A 20,617-nucleotide genomic window follows, 5' to 3' on the forward strand; every position below is an offset into this window, starting at 1 on the left:
CCTGAGTGGTAACTGTGGTCCTTGTTAGTTGAGAGGGCTCTCCTCTCAGCTGGCGAAGTTCTGGAGACCGCTGCACTGCTTCTGGGTTTCTTGCTATAAATTTAGTGATCTGCTGCTGTAACCTGGGTGTCCCGTGGTTTGGTCAGTTTTGTTAGGGATAACTGTTTGCCCCTTGGAGCAGTATCTGGGGGTTGATCGTGGGGATCCCAGGCTTCTGTAGATCTGAGGTTGGGCTCTGTGCCCCAAGCAGTAATCAGTGGCAGTTGAGTACCGCTCTCCTGGGAGCAGCAGGCTAGCTTATGCACAGCAGGTCCCTGGGTTGGCAGGTGCGCTGGTCTGCGGGACCTTCTCCAGGGACATACTGGATGGCCTAAGTTCGTCCCCGTTTGCTTCCTTCCCTGTGGGGTTTTCTTCTGACAGGTACCCCCAGTCTCTGGTGCCCTGAGGTGCACAGTTCTGTCTGTGATGAATAGTTGGTGCACAACAGGTTTCTGGGCTGGCCGCACATGCGCCCACCGGTCTGTGGGACCTTCTCCAGGGATATACTGGATGACCTAATTCAGTCCCCGTTTGCATTCTTCCCTGTGGGATTTTCTCCCGACTGGGACTCCCAGTCTCTGTCGCCCTGGGGCTCACAGTTCTGTCTGTGACAGAGAGTTGGGCGCACAGGAAATCTCCATGCTTGCAGGTGGAGCCCAGTTCAGTGCTGGCGGTGCGCACCCGCCATTCTGTGAGGCCTTTTCCAGGGAAAGACTGACCCGAGGTCAGTCCCATTTCCTTCCTTCCCTGTGGGTTTTTCTCGCGACTGGGGCTCCCAGTCTCTGGTGTTTTTGTGCCCACCGTTCAGCCTGTGAGGGTGATCAGGACACACAGGCGTGTGCCTCTGGTTTGGCGACCTAGTGCCTGCACGACTCGGGATCTCTTCCAGGTTCTGGCTGTTTGACCTGAGAGTGGACCTGAGTGATTCCCACGCCATGGAGTTTCCTCTCACCTGGGAAACACGATCAGTCGCTGTTGTTTTAGGGCACAGAGTTCAGTCTCCTGGTCGCAGTATAGAAAATGTTGTCCTGCTCCTCAGACGCTGGTGCTGCCATCTTGTCAAATACCATTTTCATGGTTTTTTTAAGATAAGGTTTCTCTTTATAGCCCTAGCTGTCCTGGAACTCACCCTGTAGTCCAGGCTAGCCTCAAACTCAGAGATCCGCTTGCCTCTGCCTCTGAGTGCTGGGATTAGAGGTACACACCACCACAGCCCAGTGTAGGTCAGTTCTTAAGTAGTTCTTACTAGCTAGAGCCTCTCAGAAGGTTGAATCTCATGGCAGCTCTGGAATACTAGCACGGCTTCACTCACAAGTCCGGCACCTAGAGAGGGCTGATTAGGAGTCCTACAACTTTTGACCTCTCCTTGAGGCCACCTCAGTCTGCCCTACTCATTCCAAGTATGACCACTGCAAATAGAAAAGCAAAGTTCTTGTGTCAGAAGGTATATGCAATAGCAGTTGCACTATAGCCTCAGAATGAAGGCAAGTCTTGTGGGGGGCATGCCCAGATTCAGAGAAACAGAAGATGAGCCTCACCACTTGCTGGCTGGGTGGCAAGGGCAATTTTAAGAACATATGGAAGAGAGATTGCTGCAGCCATCTTTGAAGTCATAACCTACTCTATCACCTGAGGCACCCTCTTGAACTGCTGTAAGAACAGCTTTGTAGCCAGGGTGGTGGTGCAGGCCTGTAGCTTCAGTACCTCTGAGGCTGAAGCGGCAGAAGCACAGTGAGTTGGAGAGCAGTCTAGGCCACAAAGACCCTGCCTCAGGCACACTGCCTCTAATTAGAGCGCTAGATGCTGTGCTCAGCACACTCCTTTTGCTCACTTAACAGTGGACGTGGAGAACATGGTGCTGTCACCCTCCAGGCATTCCCAAAAGGCTCTGACTTTCTCCAGTAAGATGAGAGTTGTAAGGGGAAACCTGGAGGGGGATGAGATGCAGATTCTTGGCCTGTCTTCCATCATTACCTTAGTCAAGTGCATTTTGATTATTATTATTAAGTTGGAGGTGTTTTATTACCCACACAGGGATTTTCAGTTCAGTTAATATGCTTGATTCTGACATTTAAATTTTTATTGCTATTCTTTTATCCTTTCTCAGTCCTAGCAATTCTAAGTCATCTTTTATAGGGTTCTTATTATCTATTCCTGTGGGTATTGGAAATGCAGTTTTATCTCTATGATATGTTACTAATTAAAGCAAACTCTTTCAAGTTGTAAAACAGCCTGCCCTGTTTATAAACCTGAAACTCTCAATTAAGAACTGATCAGTGGTAGCTGATTGATATCATCACATCCTTGAGAACACAGTTGTAACTTCTAGCTAAATGTTCTTCCAGTTCCCTCAGAACAAAGATGCCATCTTCCTACAGAGAGCACTACCAGGACACTGTGCCTGCTAGCCACCCTTGAAACTGTACTCATTTTCACACAGCAGTTTGAGGGCCAGAGGGGAGATGCACTGAGCATATGCCAAGGCAGTGGAACTGCTTTTCTCTTGCCACTTCAGCATACCTGAGGGATTTTATACATGCCTGTCAGTTCATTAGGGCCATGAGACCTAGAGACTCTGAGGCTGGAAAAAGCCCACCATGGAGAATCACTGGGATAAAATGTGAAGCAGATAAGGATAATACTAGATGACAGAAATCCAGACCGAAGCAGCAAACCAAACTAACAGTCAGCCTCCTGTGTCTTCCACAGGGCCTGAGATTAGCCCAAATCTCACTGATTTCACAGTAATCAAAGTTTATGCTACCTAGCGACTTTCCAGATTGACAGAGGGATGTGGGGGACAGTGTGACAGAAGTTAATGATGTTCCTCAGATTACCTCTACTCTCCTCACCCATGCATGGGGCCTCCTGGAGCATCTCTGCAAAGCCCAGCCTAGAACAGGGACAGCAGAGTGACCACCTGAAGTAGGGGCAGTCTGTGTCTGTATTGTCTTTCTACTGTTTGAGCAGTAGTGCATGCATTTGTTCAGTGGCAAATGATTAAAGTGTGTGTGTGTGTGTGTGTGTGTGTGTGTGTGTGTGTGTGGAAATTGTGGCACTAAGAACACGGCAAGCCTCTTTTCCTGGATAGTACAGCCCCCGCAGAGGAGAAAGGTATTTTTGTTTTGTTTTGTTTTGTTTTGTTTTGTTTTGTTTTGTTGTTTTTGTATTTTTCCTGCTCTGTCTCATTGGAGAATATAGCACAGGGAGAGATTTACGTTTCAGACCTAGAAAAGGGCCCTTGGAAATCAATTAGCCTCTGAACTCATTTTATTGGAGAAATTTAGCCCAGCAATATTATGAGTTTTTCCAATATGACCCGTCTACATGGGACAGATAAAATGGTCTATTGAGAAACGGGTTTGGGAGGCTGCAGGTGCCTGAGCAGTTGGTGCAGATGAGGTGTATTTCAGGTCAGGAAGAAAAGGGATAAAACTACTAATATTTTCCTGGGTCAGCTTCGGCCAGGAAGGCTGTGGCTGTCTGGAGAGGGCTCCAGACATCCATGTAGCACCCTGGAGCAAAAGCTAAGTGAAAACATGTCAAGGAAATGCCGTTGTCAAATAGAGCTGCTCTCTGGTCACCAGCAGCAGAATCCCCAACTTCTCAGCTGATGCACTTTGGTGTGTGTGTGTGTGTGTGTGTGTGTGTGTTGCTGAGGACAAAGGGACAATGAGTGCACAGTCGCTTCCTCACCACGGAGGACTTATATGGTCCTGCCATGCCAAAAATCTCATTAGAAGTGCAAGTCACACTCCCATGGGTACTGTCCCCAGAGAGGCAGAGCATGCTGACTTGCTGGATGAGACACAGCCCCCTTTGGGATGGCTGCCAGAAAACTGTACAACCTTATGGAAATTGTAATGATTCAGGGGCCCTTTGGGGAAGGAAGGTGTCCTGGAAAACACCTGGTCCCTTAGCTTTGAAAAAGATGGCAGATTAGGAGAGGGGGAAATCGTCCTGTAAATATGTATTGGTTGTGGCGTTGAGCATGGTGCTGGGAACTGAGAACACCAAAGGTTGTCATTCCCTGCAGCTCTTCCTTGGCACCTCTCAGTGGCAACACCTTTCTTACTTCACACTGACTTCTTCATTTTCTTTGGCATTGATGGGATGTTGATAATATCTCCCCCAAAATGTATTTTGGCTGGCCTAAATGGTGGTTCTGGCTAAACTAGAGAGTCCTCGAGGGCAGAGATCATATCCTCACAGATTTCACATGGTGCCAAGAGCAAAGAAGATACTAAAAGTTGATTATAGAACGCTGTAAAAATATCTACTCACTAGGCAGGACTGGGAAGGGATCTGATTGTAAACACCCTGCAGGTGGTAGCTGCGGACATCCACCAAAAGAGGGTGTCACAGTGGTACTGCTGACATTGTGTGCCCCATAAATGATGGTCAGGATCCCCAGAGGGTGCATCCTTTTTGGCTGGAGAGCCATAGTATGAAGATGTTCTCACCACGGCTGAGCAAACAGAGCACTTGACCAGCATGCGCAAAGCCCTGGCCCATCACCAACGCTGCATAAACTGCGCCTGGCAGCACAGGGCCATTAGCCCAGCGCTTAGGTGGTGGAGACAGGAGATCACAAGTTTCAGATCATCCTTGACTTCACAATCATCTTAGTATGTAATCGCTGAAGACCAAAGTTAAATTATATATATATTTAAACTAGAGAGCTTGTCTTGGCAAGTGTCATGACTATTCTTGGTTATCAGCTTGGCTACGTATGGAATTAACTGAAACCTAAGTGGCTGTTTACACCTGTGAGGGATTTGTCTTAGTTAAGTCATTTGAAGTGGGATGACCCACCCTAAATCCAGACCTTTAGAGGTAGGAATAGCTAACTTAAATCTGAGGCACACCTTCTGATGGCAGCCTAAAGGACATAGAAGAAGGAAGCTCATGTTCTTTGTCTGTGTGTCCTCCATCTTGCTAGCAGGTTCATTCATTCACTGGCATGAGAGTCTATTTCTTCCATATTCTGAAGACCAGCTGAGACCTACCTTAGGCACTGAATTCTTGGACTTCCTGTTGGTAAACAGCCCTTGTTGGACTAGCTGGACCATAGCTTGTAAGCCATGCTAATAAATAGACACACACACACACACACATTCTATCAGAGAACCCTCATTAATACAGCAAGTAAAACTGTCAACTGTTTACCATCATACTTTCAAAGCTCTTACTTGGCCATAAGACTATGGACACAGGTTAGAACACTGATTCTCAGTGTAGGCCTATGTCTTCGGGTGCCACAGCAAGTAGAACTACAGCTATAGTTCATTATTGACATGAGCACTGCATCCTTTTCTTCTGTGTGCAAGCCCAGGGCCTTTGGTGAAAACACAGTTAGTTTTTAATATGGGAAAACACTCATGTTTCCTGATAGCAAGGGAGAAACCTAAGAGAATTTTAGGGAAGTCTGAGAATACCAGACTTTTCTTCCCTAGAAACCTGAAATTTTGAAACCAGAAGGTTTTATTTAGAGTGACAAGCCATAATTTACTCTATTTGTTAATGCTCATGATGGAGGGAGCAAAGTTAGGTAATCAAACCTATTTCAAGGCCCTCAACAACAAGTGTTTCTGTAACCCGCAGCCTCTCTGCTCATTTGGTAAGAGTTTCTAGAAAGAGGAGAGGAAAATCTGTGGCTGCAAGGCCACAGAAAATGGTTGTTCTTATTGTCTGATGATGAAATAAAGGCTACTAGTCTTGGCCACTGAGAGGTGCCAAGGAAGAGCTGCAGGCAATGATAAGATGTGTGGGGGAGGTGGTGAGCTGCAGAGTCTAAGAAAGCTCTCTGTCCCCCCCAGGGCCAATTCCATTCTCAGCATGGAGCTGAGTCTAAGGAACTACAAAGGAATTGGGATGAGGTTTGCTGTTTTATTGGGTAATAACACACCCCTGTAATCTCAGCACTCAGGAAACTGAGGCAGGACAGTGGAGAATTTAGTTCATCTTGGGCTGTAGAGTGACCTTGAGGCTAGTTGAGGCTGTACAGCATGGGAGCGAAAAGCGATCAATATAAACATCTTTGGTTACGTTGTAGCCTAGCCATCCCTTAGGGTACCATTCAAAATAGGAAGTTTCAAAGCAAATAATTAGGTGATATTCCTCCTAAAAGGTGAGGATATTTGAAAACATTTTGCAAGCCATGAAGCACTGTCTTAACTACAGCAGGCTGGCACTTTCTTTCCAGTGTGTGTCAGGTACTTCCAATTTGTTCTTATGACTTTTATTTACATTTATATGATTTAGGAATAGGAGAAGGAAGCACAGGAGTTGTGGTAAAGCAAGATTATTAAGATTATACACCTAAAGCTTTTCTGAGTTTACCCCTATTTCTAACAGAAATGGGTTCTTCGGGGAGTATTTCTGTTCCAAAACACCCACAGTAGCTGCTAATGGGAATATAAATTAATAGCCATTCTTGAGGGATAGCAGTCAACGGAGATCCAGACCTGTGACATCAAATCCTGTTCTTAGGAATGTACACTATGAACAGTCATCACTGTTGCTGGCATTTGTCCAGCACAGCTGTGTAAGAGGCACTGTTCACGTGCCTGCCTGAGCACTCGGTGTGCACCGCCGACTGTCCCCCTCCTGTGGGGATGACGCTGGATCACAGGGATGTACGACACATCTCAGGGTGTGCTGTTCCACACTCAGGAGACTGAAGTAGGGCAGCAAGTTCCAGGGAGGGAGGGAGTGTGGAAGAAAGCGTAAAGAACTTGCGCAAAGTCGTGAGGTTAATTAGTGGAGAAGCCAGGGTCGCCCTCAGGTGTCGAGAGCCATTTACCCATTGTCATATACTGCCATTTCCTCTACGTGTGTGTGTGTGTGTGTGTGCGCGAAGCATGCAGTTGAGCCAGAATATTGTCTTTTGGGATCCCTTCTCCACCTTAGCTTTTTAAACAGGGTCTCTTACTGAACCTGAAGGTCGCTAATTGGCTAGACTGACAGACCAATCAGTTTGGGGCCTTCCTGTTTCTACCCATTCATATTGTCGTTTTTGATGGAAATACAAAATGATATATTTTACGTGTTTCTGTCAAGGCACTGGGTAATGTAGAAAATGACTCGGGACGCATTCAGTTTAGATAGATAGCTGTTAAGGCCAATGCCCCGAATCTTTTAAAATGAAGAAAGTGAATCTTCACATGTGTGAAAGGCACCCATGCCGCATTGTCTGCCTGCGTGTGAAAGGTTGTGTTCAGAAAGTCAGCTGTTGACAGCATGTGCAAGTTACTCTATTTGGGTAAGAGAAAAAAATCTTAAAAGCTAGACATGAAGTTGTTGACATTTATTATCCCCTGGAGATGAAGTTATGAGTGATCATTTTCCATTATGCTTTTGTGTGAAAATGTTTTCTAATTTTTTAAAGCACATACTTTTTTATAGAAGTGCACACACACACACACACACACACACAAACTAATAATTTTAGTAAAAGAAGAAAAAAAAAACCACAGTAGAGTATCAAGGGTTTTTTGATAGTTTCAAGAGGTTTAGACACAATATATAGAGGTCCCACAATTTGAGGCTTGGGCCTCAAAGAACTGACATTTCTTCTGGGGGCTACGAACACAAGACACTCAGGTTTCTCTTCACATGGACATCTAGCTTACCAGCCTCATCAGCTGTGAGGAGCAAAAAGAGCACTGGGAACCTGTATAACAGTATTTTCTACAGACACACACACAGGGAATGCAGGTGGAGTCTGGACACCGAGCGTGGGGGTTCTGGATTCCTAGAGGAGGTGAGGCCTTCAGCTGGCTCTAAAGAGCGGTGCGGGAAACTTGCTCAGTCTAGCTGACATGAACTCTTGTGCATCCTTAATTCTGTCTTCAGAATTCCACTCTTGGATTTACATATGCCTCAAATCGAATATATCCGGGTCAGATTCTCACTTCTGCTTACTAGCAGTGTGGTTCTCAGCATTTGCTGAAGTTACTGGTGCTCAGTCACCTTACACGTAAACAAGCACAATGACAGTGTCTGTCTCCGGTTTAAATACATGTGGCTGTACTGCTGACACCCAGTACTCTACTGTAATGATATCGTACCTGGTCCACTTTGGCTCTAAACAAACATCAGTGCTACTGAGCTTTTGCTTCCATGTTTCCGCCCAAAGTCTTCTCTCCTAGCTGTCTTCGGTGCTAGCCGGCTTTTCTGCCTTGTGTGTGCCTGCTGGTGTCCAGCTGCTGCACAGACCACAACAATGTGCTTGTGTGAATAGTTGGCTGTTCCCTTCATTGCAGCGCCCTGCTTGCTCTCAGTCTCTCCATGTTTCTCACATCCCTGACTCTGCCTTCACAGTTTCCTCAGAACAGAGCTTGACCTCAGAACTCCTGCACTCAATCTAAAGCTACCTCTGCCACATCCCCTGCCACCATGGCCATCTTGCTGCCTGCCACAGCTCTGTATATCAGACAGTGCCTGAACCCTCCCTAGGCCTGTGTCTGACTCCTGTGGGCTCCTATGGCAGACTTCTGGATCTTCCCAGCAGCAAAAAGTCTCACCAAGAGGCAGCTCTAAGGCCAGCCGCTGGTTGCCTTCCTCATGTAGACAGACCCTGCCTGGGCTCTGTGGGACACTGTCGCCAGCTGTAGAAACAGTGAGCTTCTTTGACAGCCTGTCACGGCCATGGAAGTAACCAGAGACAGGACATCTCATTCCAAAGGTGGCTTTGCTGGCCAGTGCCTATCACCTCAGTCTGGGCTTCCTGACCACTTTTTACAATTCTTTCAGATCAAATAGATCAGTCCCTGGCCATTTCTGGGTATAGAAGTGTCATTGTCTCATGGACAATACAGGCCTGTTGTAAGTCTTTTGGCTTTGGAATCCTAGAGAATTGAACAAACTTTCAGTGAGGTACCTTTTTTTTCCCCTTCACGAAGCATAATTCAGTGAATCACAGGAATAAGTGTTCTTGGGTTATCTGGCCAGCCTTCAGTGTTTCCTCTAGAACATGGTCCCATCTCTGCTGAAACATCCCAGATGTTGGGCTTCATCATCTTTCAGAGCAGCTTAAAGGGAAAGAGAAAAAAGCCTTGCAGCCTCCTGTCCCTCTCTTCCCCTGTCATTTGCCCAAGCCCTGTAGCAAGCCCAAGGGAAAGTATTCCTTTCTCTCTCTCTCAAAGGTCCCTTCAGGACAGACCAACTTGTGTGTCACCTGTGAACTTCGAGGTTGTCTAGAGTAGAACCTCGAGCCGCACAGCTCTGCCCCAAGTGTGGGGTTCTGCAGCCCCCTAGAGCTCTGATGTCTCTGAAAAAGTTTCTCCCTTTCTTTCTGAGACACCTATGCCCGTTTCCTTCTTTGTTCAGAACTGCAGAAAGGAACTGTTTGTTTGACTGTGGACTTCCTTCTTTTAACTCCCCCACTGCTCCCAACCCATTGCTCTCTTCCTCTCCCAAAGAAGAAAGGAAAGCAAGCCACAATAATACTTCTGTAAATTTATGGCCACTCTGTTATGTTTAATCACAGCTACGTGACTGGGGACTTCAGAGCAGGCGTACAAGTTCAGCGCAAGGTGAATCTTGTGTGAGATAATCTGAAAGTTCATTCAGAGGTGAGGGCAGCAGCCTCTAGCAGACAGCGAGGTTAACAAGAGGTCACCTGCTCCCCCCACCCCTCTGGTCTTCTCCTCCACAATGTGTAAACAAAAGGGAAATGTAACTTCCAGTGAACCTGGCATATGTTGTGCTCATACTAATCTTGGCCTGGCCCACTGTAAACAGTCCAATCTCCTGTGGCCGAGCCTTTCCACCCATTCTTCGTCTGTTGGAGATGAAGAAACATTGCCAGAGACTGGAGACCAGTGCTACATGAGCCAGATTCCAGAACTAACCTCAAAAAACCATGGGTAGCACCAGAGGTGAAAGATGTTTGCTAACAGGCACTCAGAGCTGGACCAGGACGCTAGCCTCCTGTGGTGCTCTCAGTCCCCAGTCAGCAGCCTTCAGTGGGCTCCTTCGCTCCCTACCACAGAGCTAGCGTGCAAAGGCAAAACTGGACATGCCCTCAAATTGCTCACAGCTGAGCAGTGAAAAAGTATCTGTGAGCTAGCCAAAAGAGAAGGATGGCTAGAGGTTGTGCTGGCATCAGAAAGAGCTGAGGACCGTGTATACACACAGTCTTGTGTGGCATTGCTTCCATTGTAAGGCGTTACGGTGTTCAGCTCAATGCAGACATAGCACTTGGCCAATTCTAAGAAATATATAGAGGCCATTTTTAATACCAGGGTTAAGGGTATACAATGGCTGACCCTGAACAGCCTAAAGAAAAAAGAATACAGGTGTGTAGACAACTCTGGTTTATCATAAACCCAGTGCCTGGAAGTCCAGAGCTGCTAGGTCAGAACTAATCTACATGGTGATCCTTTTGCTGCACCCCAGGCCTAACTTGCAAGTTATGAGTAATGGGTGCTCCCAGATCTGGACTAGATTATTGTCCAGCAGATTGTCCTTGGCAAACGTATTAGAGTTTCTGTTGCTGTGATGACACACTATGACCAAAAGGAAGTAAGGGAGGAAAGGGCTTCTTTGGCTTATACTTCCACATCATAGTCCATCATCAAAGGAAGCCAGGACAGGAAGTCAGACAGGACAGGAACCTGGAAGCACAAGATGATGCAGAGGCCATGGGGGGGGGGGGGGAGCTGTTTATTGGCTTGCTCCTCATGGCTTGCTCAGTCTACTTTCTTATAGAACCAGGACCACAAGCCCAGGGATGGGACCACCCACAAATGATGTGGGATGAGTGCTCCCACATCAGTCACTAGTCAAGGAAATGCGCTACAGCTGGATCTTATGGAGGCGTTCTCTCGGTTGACGTTCCCTCCTCTCAAATGACGACAGCTCGCACCAAGTTGACATAAAACTAGCCAGCATAGTAAGTATTTATCTTGAGTTAGCATCTAGGATTCCTTGCTCATTGGCAGGTATACAGAGAAGATAGACTTTCATCATTTGGCTTTGCAGGCAGTAAAGGAAGTCAAAAGTACAAAGCGCCCAAAAGGGCACATCCTGTAGCTATGAAATCCCCTTGGTATTATGCTTTGTACCTCTCTTGGGTCAGAACGTAGAAAAACTCCCTTTCCACCCCTACCCCCACCACACACATACACACACATACACACACACACACACACACACATACCACAAGCACGTACACGGTCCTAGACTACCATGGGTCTAGAGCTATGTACAGGTAGAGGCAGAGGAAAACATATTGATATGAGGTATTTATAATCTTCTTAAGGCTACCAGACCCAGAGGTAGCTAGTAACTTCAGATAGGCTATCATACCAGCAAATGAAATGGGAGCCAGAGACTGGAAGGTTTTTCAAGATCTCTTCAAAGTGTGAAGGATTTGGACAGGAGAAAGGAAAATAATCGGAAGCAGCATAAGTAAGGTATGTGAAGAGAAATGTCTTCCATCCTCATTGTCTACTGTCATCTTTGCTGATGCTGGCCGAACTTTCCAGATGCCAGGCTCTGTGGAGCACTCCACCAAGCCGAGTTATTTCTACTTTCAAGAGGCTAGTAACAGGACCAAGAGCGCATGAGCGAGAAAGCACCAGAGGCCTGAGCTGACTGCAGCACCGAGGCGGAGGGATGGCCTCAGAACAGCTTTTCAGCATAACTGAAGGCTTCCTGGCCGCTGGACACCCTCCGCTTCCAATTCAGTGTTTTGTGGTGACAGGAGCTGAAAAAGTAATGCAGAAACGCAGCTAAGGGTGGCATCTTCAAGTCAGGGCCGTCGCAATATGGGAAGGACTGGACAAAGGGACTTGCCAGAATAAAGTGGCCATTTTTAGTATCTGTACTTCGTGGTGACATACTTGCAGACAGGGGAGAGATCACAGGTAAAAGTACAGACTGCTCGTCCTTAACTGTCTAAACTGATGGCCTGGCACCTGCTAAAGTCCTTCCTTGACAGAACTCAGTTCCCGAGAACAAGTCATGTGACAAATGCTAATTTGTAGAGTGTCCAGATGGCTCTGGTCCACAGGGCATTGACAGGATGGGAAAAGGGAGCTGTCACATGGGTGAGAGCCAAGGGCTTGGTTTTCTGTTACATTGAAGCAAAAGTCAAAGGGGTTCCTGTTCCTGTGAGGTTCCACAGAGGGTGGTGGAACCTTTGATTAATAATGACACCTCTGTGGTGGCCATGCTGACAATTGTCATAGCAAAGTGACATCTAAGTGTGCTTTCACTTACCATACCTCTTTTCAGATCCTAATTTGATAACGAGGAACAGGTTTTAACAAAAATTCATCTAATTTATGAATCAAAACACATAATGAGTTGCTGAACCCCCATAACAGACCATGCTCCGATGAGGAGATAATAAACGCGCAAAGAAAATGCTGGGTAGGACCCCGTACCTTCAGACTTGTGCTTCTCCGGCCACATAAGAAGATAGGTTCAGCTCATGCACGCAGACTAAAGGAGAGATTGCTCCTCCTCAGACTTGCAGAACAAGTGATTTGAAGCTCTCCTCATCCAAGCTTCTTTTTTCTCCTGCCCTCTATCTACCCAGCTCAGGTGCTGGCACTGTTGCTCCTTGACGAATTTCAGAAGCAATATAGTCAAAGAAGGTAGCCATCAAAGCAGAGCTTATCCTGTCATGCCAGCTCAGCCTTCTGTTCCTTAGGAAAGCCTTTGAAGACTGGCTCAGTCCTAAGGATTCTGAAGTTGTGAATGTAACCATCACTTCTTACTTCAGAGGAGGGATGCTTTGTGTTCATCTTCAGATATATATATATAGTGTTCTTCAATATGTCAGTTCTGTACCAGCTGTTTAAATTGTATTCTGTAGACAGAAACCCTAAACAAAGTGAGGGCTTGGACTGTGGTGTAGCCAGGTCATGGTGCTCTATCAGAGCTACTGGGCCTCAGTCCCTCCCTTCCTGAAGGAGAGGAAGACAAGGAATGGCATGCTTCTTGGCAGTTCCTCACACGCCTCTTTCCTGCTAAATATGAAAACGGCACTATCCCAGCCACTGGTTTCCTACAGGGGCTTATTATTAGTTTTAGAATCTTAGAGCTGGAAGAGTCTGGCTCTTCATCATCAGCGAAAGTAGGTTCTAGAAGAGACCTCAGCAGCAAGGGTACTTGCAGTAGAGAGGTGCAGGGTGACAGTGCTGATACTCTGCCTTTACATTAGAGTCAGAAGCTGTGGGACAATGTCTAAAGCCAGCAGAGGAGTGCAAGCGGTCTAGAGGATGTTGACTAACCACAGACCAGCAATGTGGAGCAGATGGCGGGCATCCTGAGTATTCTAAACGTGACAGACAAAATTCTCAGAGGGCAATTCAGAGAAATGATGTTGTGACCATTTCTGGCTTGAGCATAGTTTTAGAAAAAGATTCTTATAGAAAATGAAGGACAACTATCGTGACAGGGGAAGAGACTATTTGTCCCACAAACAAGATAATTCCAAAGACATCACTCTGTGTGAGCCTGCCTGCCTTTGTCCACTGATCTGCCTCAGAGCCTTGCCCTTGTCTATGAGAATTCAGTGAACAAAAACAGAGCATCAAAGGGCTTTTCCTTCCCTTCCTCTACCCTCCCACATGCATGTACATGTGCCACAGGTGTGCACGCACTGCTGAAGAGTCTTGGGGAAAAATTGGGCCACTTAGCCAAGATATTGTAAACACTGACACACTAGGTATGCTGTGCACTGCTGTGAGCTGCCTGGGGATGAATGTAGTGCTAAGTTGTATGGACATTTCACCGTCTGTGTCAGGGGGAGCTTGAGAAAGCCTGCCCTGGCGCCTGGTCTCCCCTGGGGATGGCAGCCTGAACTCCTGCTGCTATATACACGGGGGGCTTCCCTCCAGATAATGTCAGCCGGCTCCTGCCGGAGCCACGAAAGGCCAGCGGGGGAGAGCAGGCTTGGGAGTGAGGCCGTTCCAAGTTGATTCCATTTATAAAAGATACCGTGTGTGTGTGTGTGTGTGTGTGTGTGTGTGTGTGTGCGCGCGCACAAGTCCCCTTAACTCCCCTCATATCCACCCTTCCCCCTCGCAGCCTCCTCCCACCCAAATAAAACATACAAAAACAAAACAAAACAACAGACCGAAAGGATCTCATCATAAAAGCTGTAGTGTGTCACAGTGTGTCCCACAGTATAGCCCTCTGTCCACACATCTTCACTTGCAAATGATCATTGCAATGAGTCATTAATCTGGTTCATTATCTCTGGCTTCTGTGACACCATCAATATTGGATCCTCACTGGGACTCGTCCCGCTTATCTGTAGTTCTGTGCCATGGAGATCCTGCAGCTTTGGAACAGCAGGACTGGCCTTTTCGCATACCCCAACCATTTGAAGATGATACAGATTTTGGGGTGGGCCAATTCAGAGCCCTGGATCTGGGCCTGGGTGGTAGCTGAGTTGGCTTTCCCTTATCCACACCACCAAGGCAAGCTCTCCTGATGATGCCTAATGCCTCCATCATCAGGAGGCAGAGTCAGCTCTCCTGCTGCCATGCCCATGGGGCTGGCTTGCTCACATGCATAGTTGTCCAGGCCATAGAACAGTTAGAGGGTTTTTTTTCTTAGCCTTTCTCACACATGTTGGTTAAATCACCTCTTGTCCAAGTCTACCTCTTAAACCAACAGCACAAATTTCTCTTCCTCAGCATCTTGAGGGCTCACCCAAGCAGAGAAGCACTTCCCTCAAGCACTGTTCAAGCACTTCTCTCTCCTAAGGGAATTCTGGTGCCAGTTGTTACAATAATGAACTTTTTTCCACCCACTTTGATTACGTGCTTTGTCTTCTTATTTTCCTTTCTTTAATTTAATAGATAGGAAGGTTCTCACATCTTGAGACAACACACACACACACACACACACACACCACACACACACACACACACACACACACACACACACCACACACACACACACACACATACACACACACAGCCCTTCTTGACCTGTATTTAAGCTTCCCTGAAAAGTCCAAGAGTGCAGCTTTAGGCTTCCCTGGCATGTGGTAGTATTTGTCATAGCTGCTACTGGCCTCAACTAATACTACACAAAATCAGACATAGATAAGATGTTAGCCAGTGAACATAGCTCTGTTCCAATAAATCTTTGTTTAAAAAAAAATAAAAATAAAAAACAGGTAGTGATTAGTTTTCCATCTTCTGCCCTAGACAATAGCAGGGAACATTCTTGATAAAAACAAGCAAAGAGGCTATCAGCTGAAACTCAGTGGCCATAACTTATCACATCAAGGCTCTTTGTCCCTTGCTTTCTTTCTCTTAAGTATTTCCAAAGTACTCTTCAGAGACAGCCTTGTCAACTTCCTTGCCTGGCACCACCTTCCTTACCCTGCCAATCCCCAACTGCCTGGCTTGGGCTAGACGCCCTTCTTATGAACTGTGCCACCCTCTTAAAGTATCTTAGTGTCCCTTACTCTGCCCCTGTTCATTTACTAGCCTCAGTTCCAAACTAGACATGGCATCTCGCCATCTTCCCTGTGTAGTTCCCAGGAGTGCCTGCTACAGTGTTGGCACTATGTTTGTTAAAGTTCTTCATTCCTCCTTTGAGATTTGCCCAGATGTCTGTATCAGGAAACATTTCTGAGGTCATTCAAGAGGCAAGCCAAAGCTGTTCTTTGAATTGCATGTATAAGGGCGTGGGGTCAGGGGAAATCCTGGCAATAAACACAGATGGGTCATGGTCAAGTCTGCTGCTCAGCAGTTTCTCTATACCTTTCTCTTGGCCTGCCCTCAGCTGTTGACAGGAAGCTTTGTCTGGGCCACATGCTCTGTTGGGAACCCTGAGGCTGCATGCTCCCTCCTGAAAAGTACCTGCAGGTTGTAGATTATGAAAATGTTCTATGACAATATGATGGTTTCCTCCGGTCAGGCTGACAGAGAGGAGGGGACTCCTGCCTAGCGTTGTAATGCTTCTGTTCCCTCATGTAAGGAAACTGTACTTACAGAAGACACCACATATTTAGAATTTTGTGGGATTATACAGGCATCTCAGAAAATCTGCTATCATTATGATCTTGTACCCTGTCCTCTTAAGCACGAATACTTCTTTTGGATGTATGTAAGGTACACATTCAAGTTTTTCTTTTACCTCAAAGACATTCTTGCTTTCGGCGCAGTTTCTACAGTAATCAGTGGGTAGAAGTCTTGTCAACAAATCAAACATATTGGAAGCAGGGTGTGGCTTCTGGCAACATGCCCATTGCTGTGTGTACTTACCTTTGCCTCTGGCACTCTCTGTTCTCTGTGGTATCTTTACATCATAGTAGAAAGAGGAGGTTTTACCAACATGAGGTTGGTTCAGTGCTACCCAGTAAGTCTCCGGCTGACAGGGGTGTGTGTTAGCAACTCTGAAAACACTTTATGCTAGAACTGAAGGACTACGTCAACTACTGTAATGACCCCCAGGCTTCTCCTTCAAAAAAAGAAGTGATAAGTCAGGGTAAGAGGAAGAGACTAGAATGACTCTGTAGTGTCACGTTGGACTTGGAGGTCTCGGTGTGGTCTTGTGGCCTCGCTACGTGTACACCCTGAGCACAGAAATGCACAGTGCACCCTTTACTTGGCCCTGCCCACGGAAAAGGCCTCAGGGAAGCCGTCCCCAGCAGAGGCAAGTGTACTCTGTAGATGTTGGCCACTAAATACCAACTCACTTAGGAAAGCCCAGAGCACCTCAGATAAGAGAATGATTTCAGGTCTGAGTCAGCGCAAGATAGAAGATGAGCTTGGAAGAACTGAAAGGAAGAAAAGTATTCAAAATAGAAAAGAGGTAGATCAAAAATATAGAGCCCATTTCTGAAGAGTCACTACAGCAATAGCGGGAGCAAAAAACAACAAGATAATGACTGTAAGGATTATATCCTGCCATAGTAAATACCCAGAAGGTCACGCTGATATATGTGATTAGATAAGTAATGGGAAGAAGGAGTGGTGCTTTTGCTCACAAAACAGTTGGAATTAATAGCGAGGGAAGGAGTGCAGCAAATAGGACATCCTGTGGGCAGATACCATAGTAAATATTGTCACAGGAAAAGTCTGTTCAGCAATGACAGGCCCAGGCTGAGGAGAACGAGGTTTACATGGTCTGAAACAACACCTCCCTCAAGAAGTCTGTTATTCTAAAGAGAAATTTGGCACTGCAAGGTCTGCCTGACTTGATGCATAAAAACAATGGAACAAGGGTTAGCTAGAGGACTCAGAAGGGAAGGGTGCTCGCCACCATGACGGATAAACTGAGTTCGAGCCACAGAACCCTCGTGGTGGAAGGAGAGGCCCACATCCCACAAACTGTCCTCTGACTTTCACACAGTGCCTGGCATGTACATGCACAAAGCAAAACAAAACAAGCAAACAAATGTCAACTTTTAAAAATAACACAATAGAACTTTTGTTGTACTTTTGCAGAAGAAAAACATGTAACCTCTATCCGGGATATGGTCCCGAGAGGAGGACATGGTGTCGCTTGTGCGGCATTACGGTTCAAAATACATACTATACATCTAAAAAAGCATGAGACAAAGCAAAGATGAGGAAACAGTGGAGGCAGTGGGACTAAAGGCTTCAAAAATGGCAGTGTCGTGTAAGAAAATGGCAATGGAAATGCCCAGATGAAAGTCAACTAAATAGACATTTGATGAATGTACTGCCTGATCCCAAACTGTCTAGGACAGTGGGTTAACAGCACCAAGGCTGCCAAGGACATTGGCCAGTCTACAAAACAGGGAGCAGCAGTGCTGACTGTGGCTGAAGATGCATGGAGGCCCTGGGCTGCACCCCTCTAATTTGTTCGTTATTGACTGCTGAGTTCCTCAGTTAGAGTTTGTTGTGCAGAGGGCTCATGATAGGATCCTCAGATGAATAAGTGGGTGATTACCATGGGTCTTGCATTTGAGACCAGTCCAGATACTTTCTCACAGGCTGGCTTTTGAGGCTCACTGCTGTTATGGGGTCTCAGCAATGGACTTGCGACTGTGGTATAAAGTACTCTACATCTAACATTTGCTTAGTTATAGTGTGGCCTGCAGCTGTTCTTGATTTTATTACTTGTTAATTTCTACATTTTGTGAGTTAGCTGGTAGTAAAGAATAATGGGATTTCTGAGGTCTTAGTTTCTCTTGTCTGTTTAGTTAACCATTGGCATTGGGATTTGCGTGTTTTTCAGCTATTAGACCTCTTCATTCAGTGGGATTGGTCCACATACCTTGCTGACTATGGACAGCCCAACTGCAAGTACCTCCGGGTGAACCCTGTGACAGCTCTGACCCTGCTTGAGAAGTGAGTACTCAGCCCTGTTCTCTGTGTGGGAGGTGGGAAGGGGTAGAAGAGGTGGTATACAAGGCCATTTTCTTGTTTCCCATGCCGTGACAAACATCCTTGCTCTTGGAGCTACTGCAGGTGCTTTCCGCCATCTTGATCATTACACTTGGCAGTCCTGTATTACCTTGTAGCCTAACTAGACAGAGTGTCTTTACCTCAGGAAGACAAGAGAAGATAGTAAGGTGACTTAGTTTGGGCTCAGGCCAACCTCATAAGCATAGGAGCGTGTCCTAGCCCTTGGGATGTAGTGATGTGTTGAGCAGAGCTCCTCAAAGATGTGGGTTCCCTGAAGTAGGTTACTCAGCACCAAACCTCTCAAATCTACCCAACGCGTCACCCAGGTGCCAGTGGTGTACCCTGAAACCTGGCTCTGCTTGAGGACTGGTAAGCCAGAGACCAGGACCCAAGAGCTTTGTAAAGCACAGTTGGACTGACTAGTCACAATACCACCTGTATCAAGGCAGTATAGACAGTCTACATGTATGGACAGCCAAGCATGCTCCAACCCTAGAAAGGCAAGGGCTAGAGTCTAGAAGGTCAGAATAGTGCTTTAGGGAAAAAAAAAATAGGAATCAAGGTGTATCTTCCTTATTGGGGGCTGGGGGTTTAGAGAATGTACCAGGTGTAAGGGGGAAGCAGAGAACAGGCAAGAGTCGGGGGCTGGGCTCTGAGTTTGAAGCCAAGAAACATGCTAAGAATTGATGCTTTCATGTTAACTTTCTCCGGTAGTTCTCTTTTCCAGTGACTTTCTTCTCTAGGCTATCTAGAGAATAAATATATTGTTTACTTGGGAATTTTCCATAAGTTTGAGGCAAGTCCTTTCTGGTTTCCTCAGTGATGCCAGCAACTAAACTAAAATCCTGGTCCTGTCTTCGCTCTCTTTGTCAGCCACCCTGACAAACTAATCTTGTAAACTAACCCGGTGCCACCTAGCTAAGCACTTCCCCTTTCCTGTTCTTTATAGACCTTTGGTTTACCAGTTTGGGACCTGGGAGTGACAGAAGGACTTTTCCCATCAGCACTAGAGAAAGGATCTCTTCCATTCCTAGTATGCTTAGTACTCTTATTGGCTCAGGGTCCACAGTTCATCTCTGACAGAAGAGCTCCTGGGGACAGGGCCTGTGACTTTAGGGTCTAGAACCATATCTCCCATGAGGATTCCTCATCAGAGGCAAGCCATGTCCAGAGTCCTCATTACCCAGTAGAAATGGGGAGAAGCCAGTGCGCAGTCCCTTTTCTTGGGGTCCTTTACTCTCCCTTAGGTATGGCAACTGGTAATATCTCGCCATTCTTGCCTAGCATGCAACAGAGCTGTGTGCTAAGCCCTAGCCATCAGTGAATTTGAAATCTTCATCCCCAACACTGGAAGGCAAAGGCTCCCCAAGTCACTGAAATATACATCTGCAGCCTCAGAGGAATTCCTTCTCTCTTCTTCCCCAAAGGCAGCTGCTACCCAAACCTGCCAGTCTCTCTTTCCAAATCTTCCTAGTGACCCAGGTCACTGCCAGTACTGTCGAGGAAAAAGCAAAGTCCCTGCGTCACTGAAAGGTGGACTATCTAAAGGAAAAGAGAATGCTAGACTTCCAGGAGATAGACGAGGGGAGGGTTCCCCTTTACATTTTGCTCATTCCTTGGTACAAACCATCATACCACGGTCAGCTTTCGAAGTACCCGAGAGCGTGGTTCCAACCAAGGGTTTCCATGGCCAAGAACTTCTTGCCTCTTGGCTTTTCTCTTTCCCCTACAGAGTGCAGGGTCCTCCCCTTAAGCTACAGGGAACCCATTTTGGCACTGCCACAGGAAATCATAACATCAGTCAAGTCCAATGTGCTGCAAATGTAGACAGGGCTTCTCTGTTACCCCTTTCCTGTTGTTTGGATTTATATCTTGTCCAGCAAAATGAAGGGGAGTTCTTCATAATAATCTAAACCGTGCCAGTTCCACAAGCATGATTGTGCAATTAGTGTTTAAAGTGGTAATTTGTGCTCACCAGGGCCTTACAGGCTGTGTGCTCTCTTTCCAACCCAGACAAGTCATCTGCCTTCCTGCCTGGCCTAAAGCAGGCTTCCTACGTGTGGGCAGGAGCTCAGGCTGATGAAAAACTCCAGCCTGAAAGAATGACTCTGAGCCTAGGGAGAAAAGTCACAGTTAGCTTTGTCTGTCATTGTCAGAGAGCAAGATGGCTGTGCTTTCTTGCCACTCAGATGCCCTTATGGACTGTATACATTCAGTGG

At 46.6% G+C, this 20,617-nt stretch overlaps 1 protein-coding gene across 4 annotated transcripts in view; it reads left to right on the top strand.

The window, feature by feature from the left end:
- Exoc6b (exocyst complex component 6B) overlaps nucleotides 1–20,617 on the top strand; it is a 436,866-nt gene that overhangs the window by 411,880 nt on the left and 4,369 nt on the right. For all 4 annotated transcript variants that reach the window (XM_060383428.1, XM_060383429.1, XM_060383432.1 and 1 more), the window contains one exon: nucleotides 18,229–18,341. In XM_060383428.1, coding sequence (XP_060239411.1) covers nucleotides 18,229–18,341 — 113 coding nt within the window. The remainder of the gene's footprint in view (nucleotides 1–18,228; nucleotides 18,342–20,617) is intronic.

The sequence above is a fragment of the Meriones unguiculatus genome, chromosome 5 (assembly GCF_030254825.1).
Source record: "Meriones unguiculatus strain TT.TT164.6M chromosome 5, Bangor_MerUng_6.1, whole genome shotgun sequence".
NCBI classification, from domain to species: domain Eukaryota; kingdom Metazoa; phylum Chordata; class Mammalia; order Rodentia; family Muridae; genus Meriones; species Meriones unguiculatus.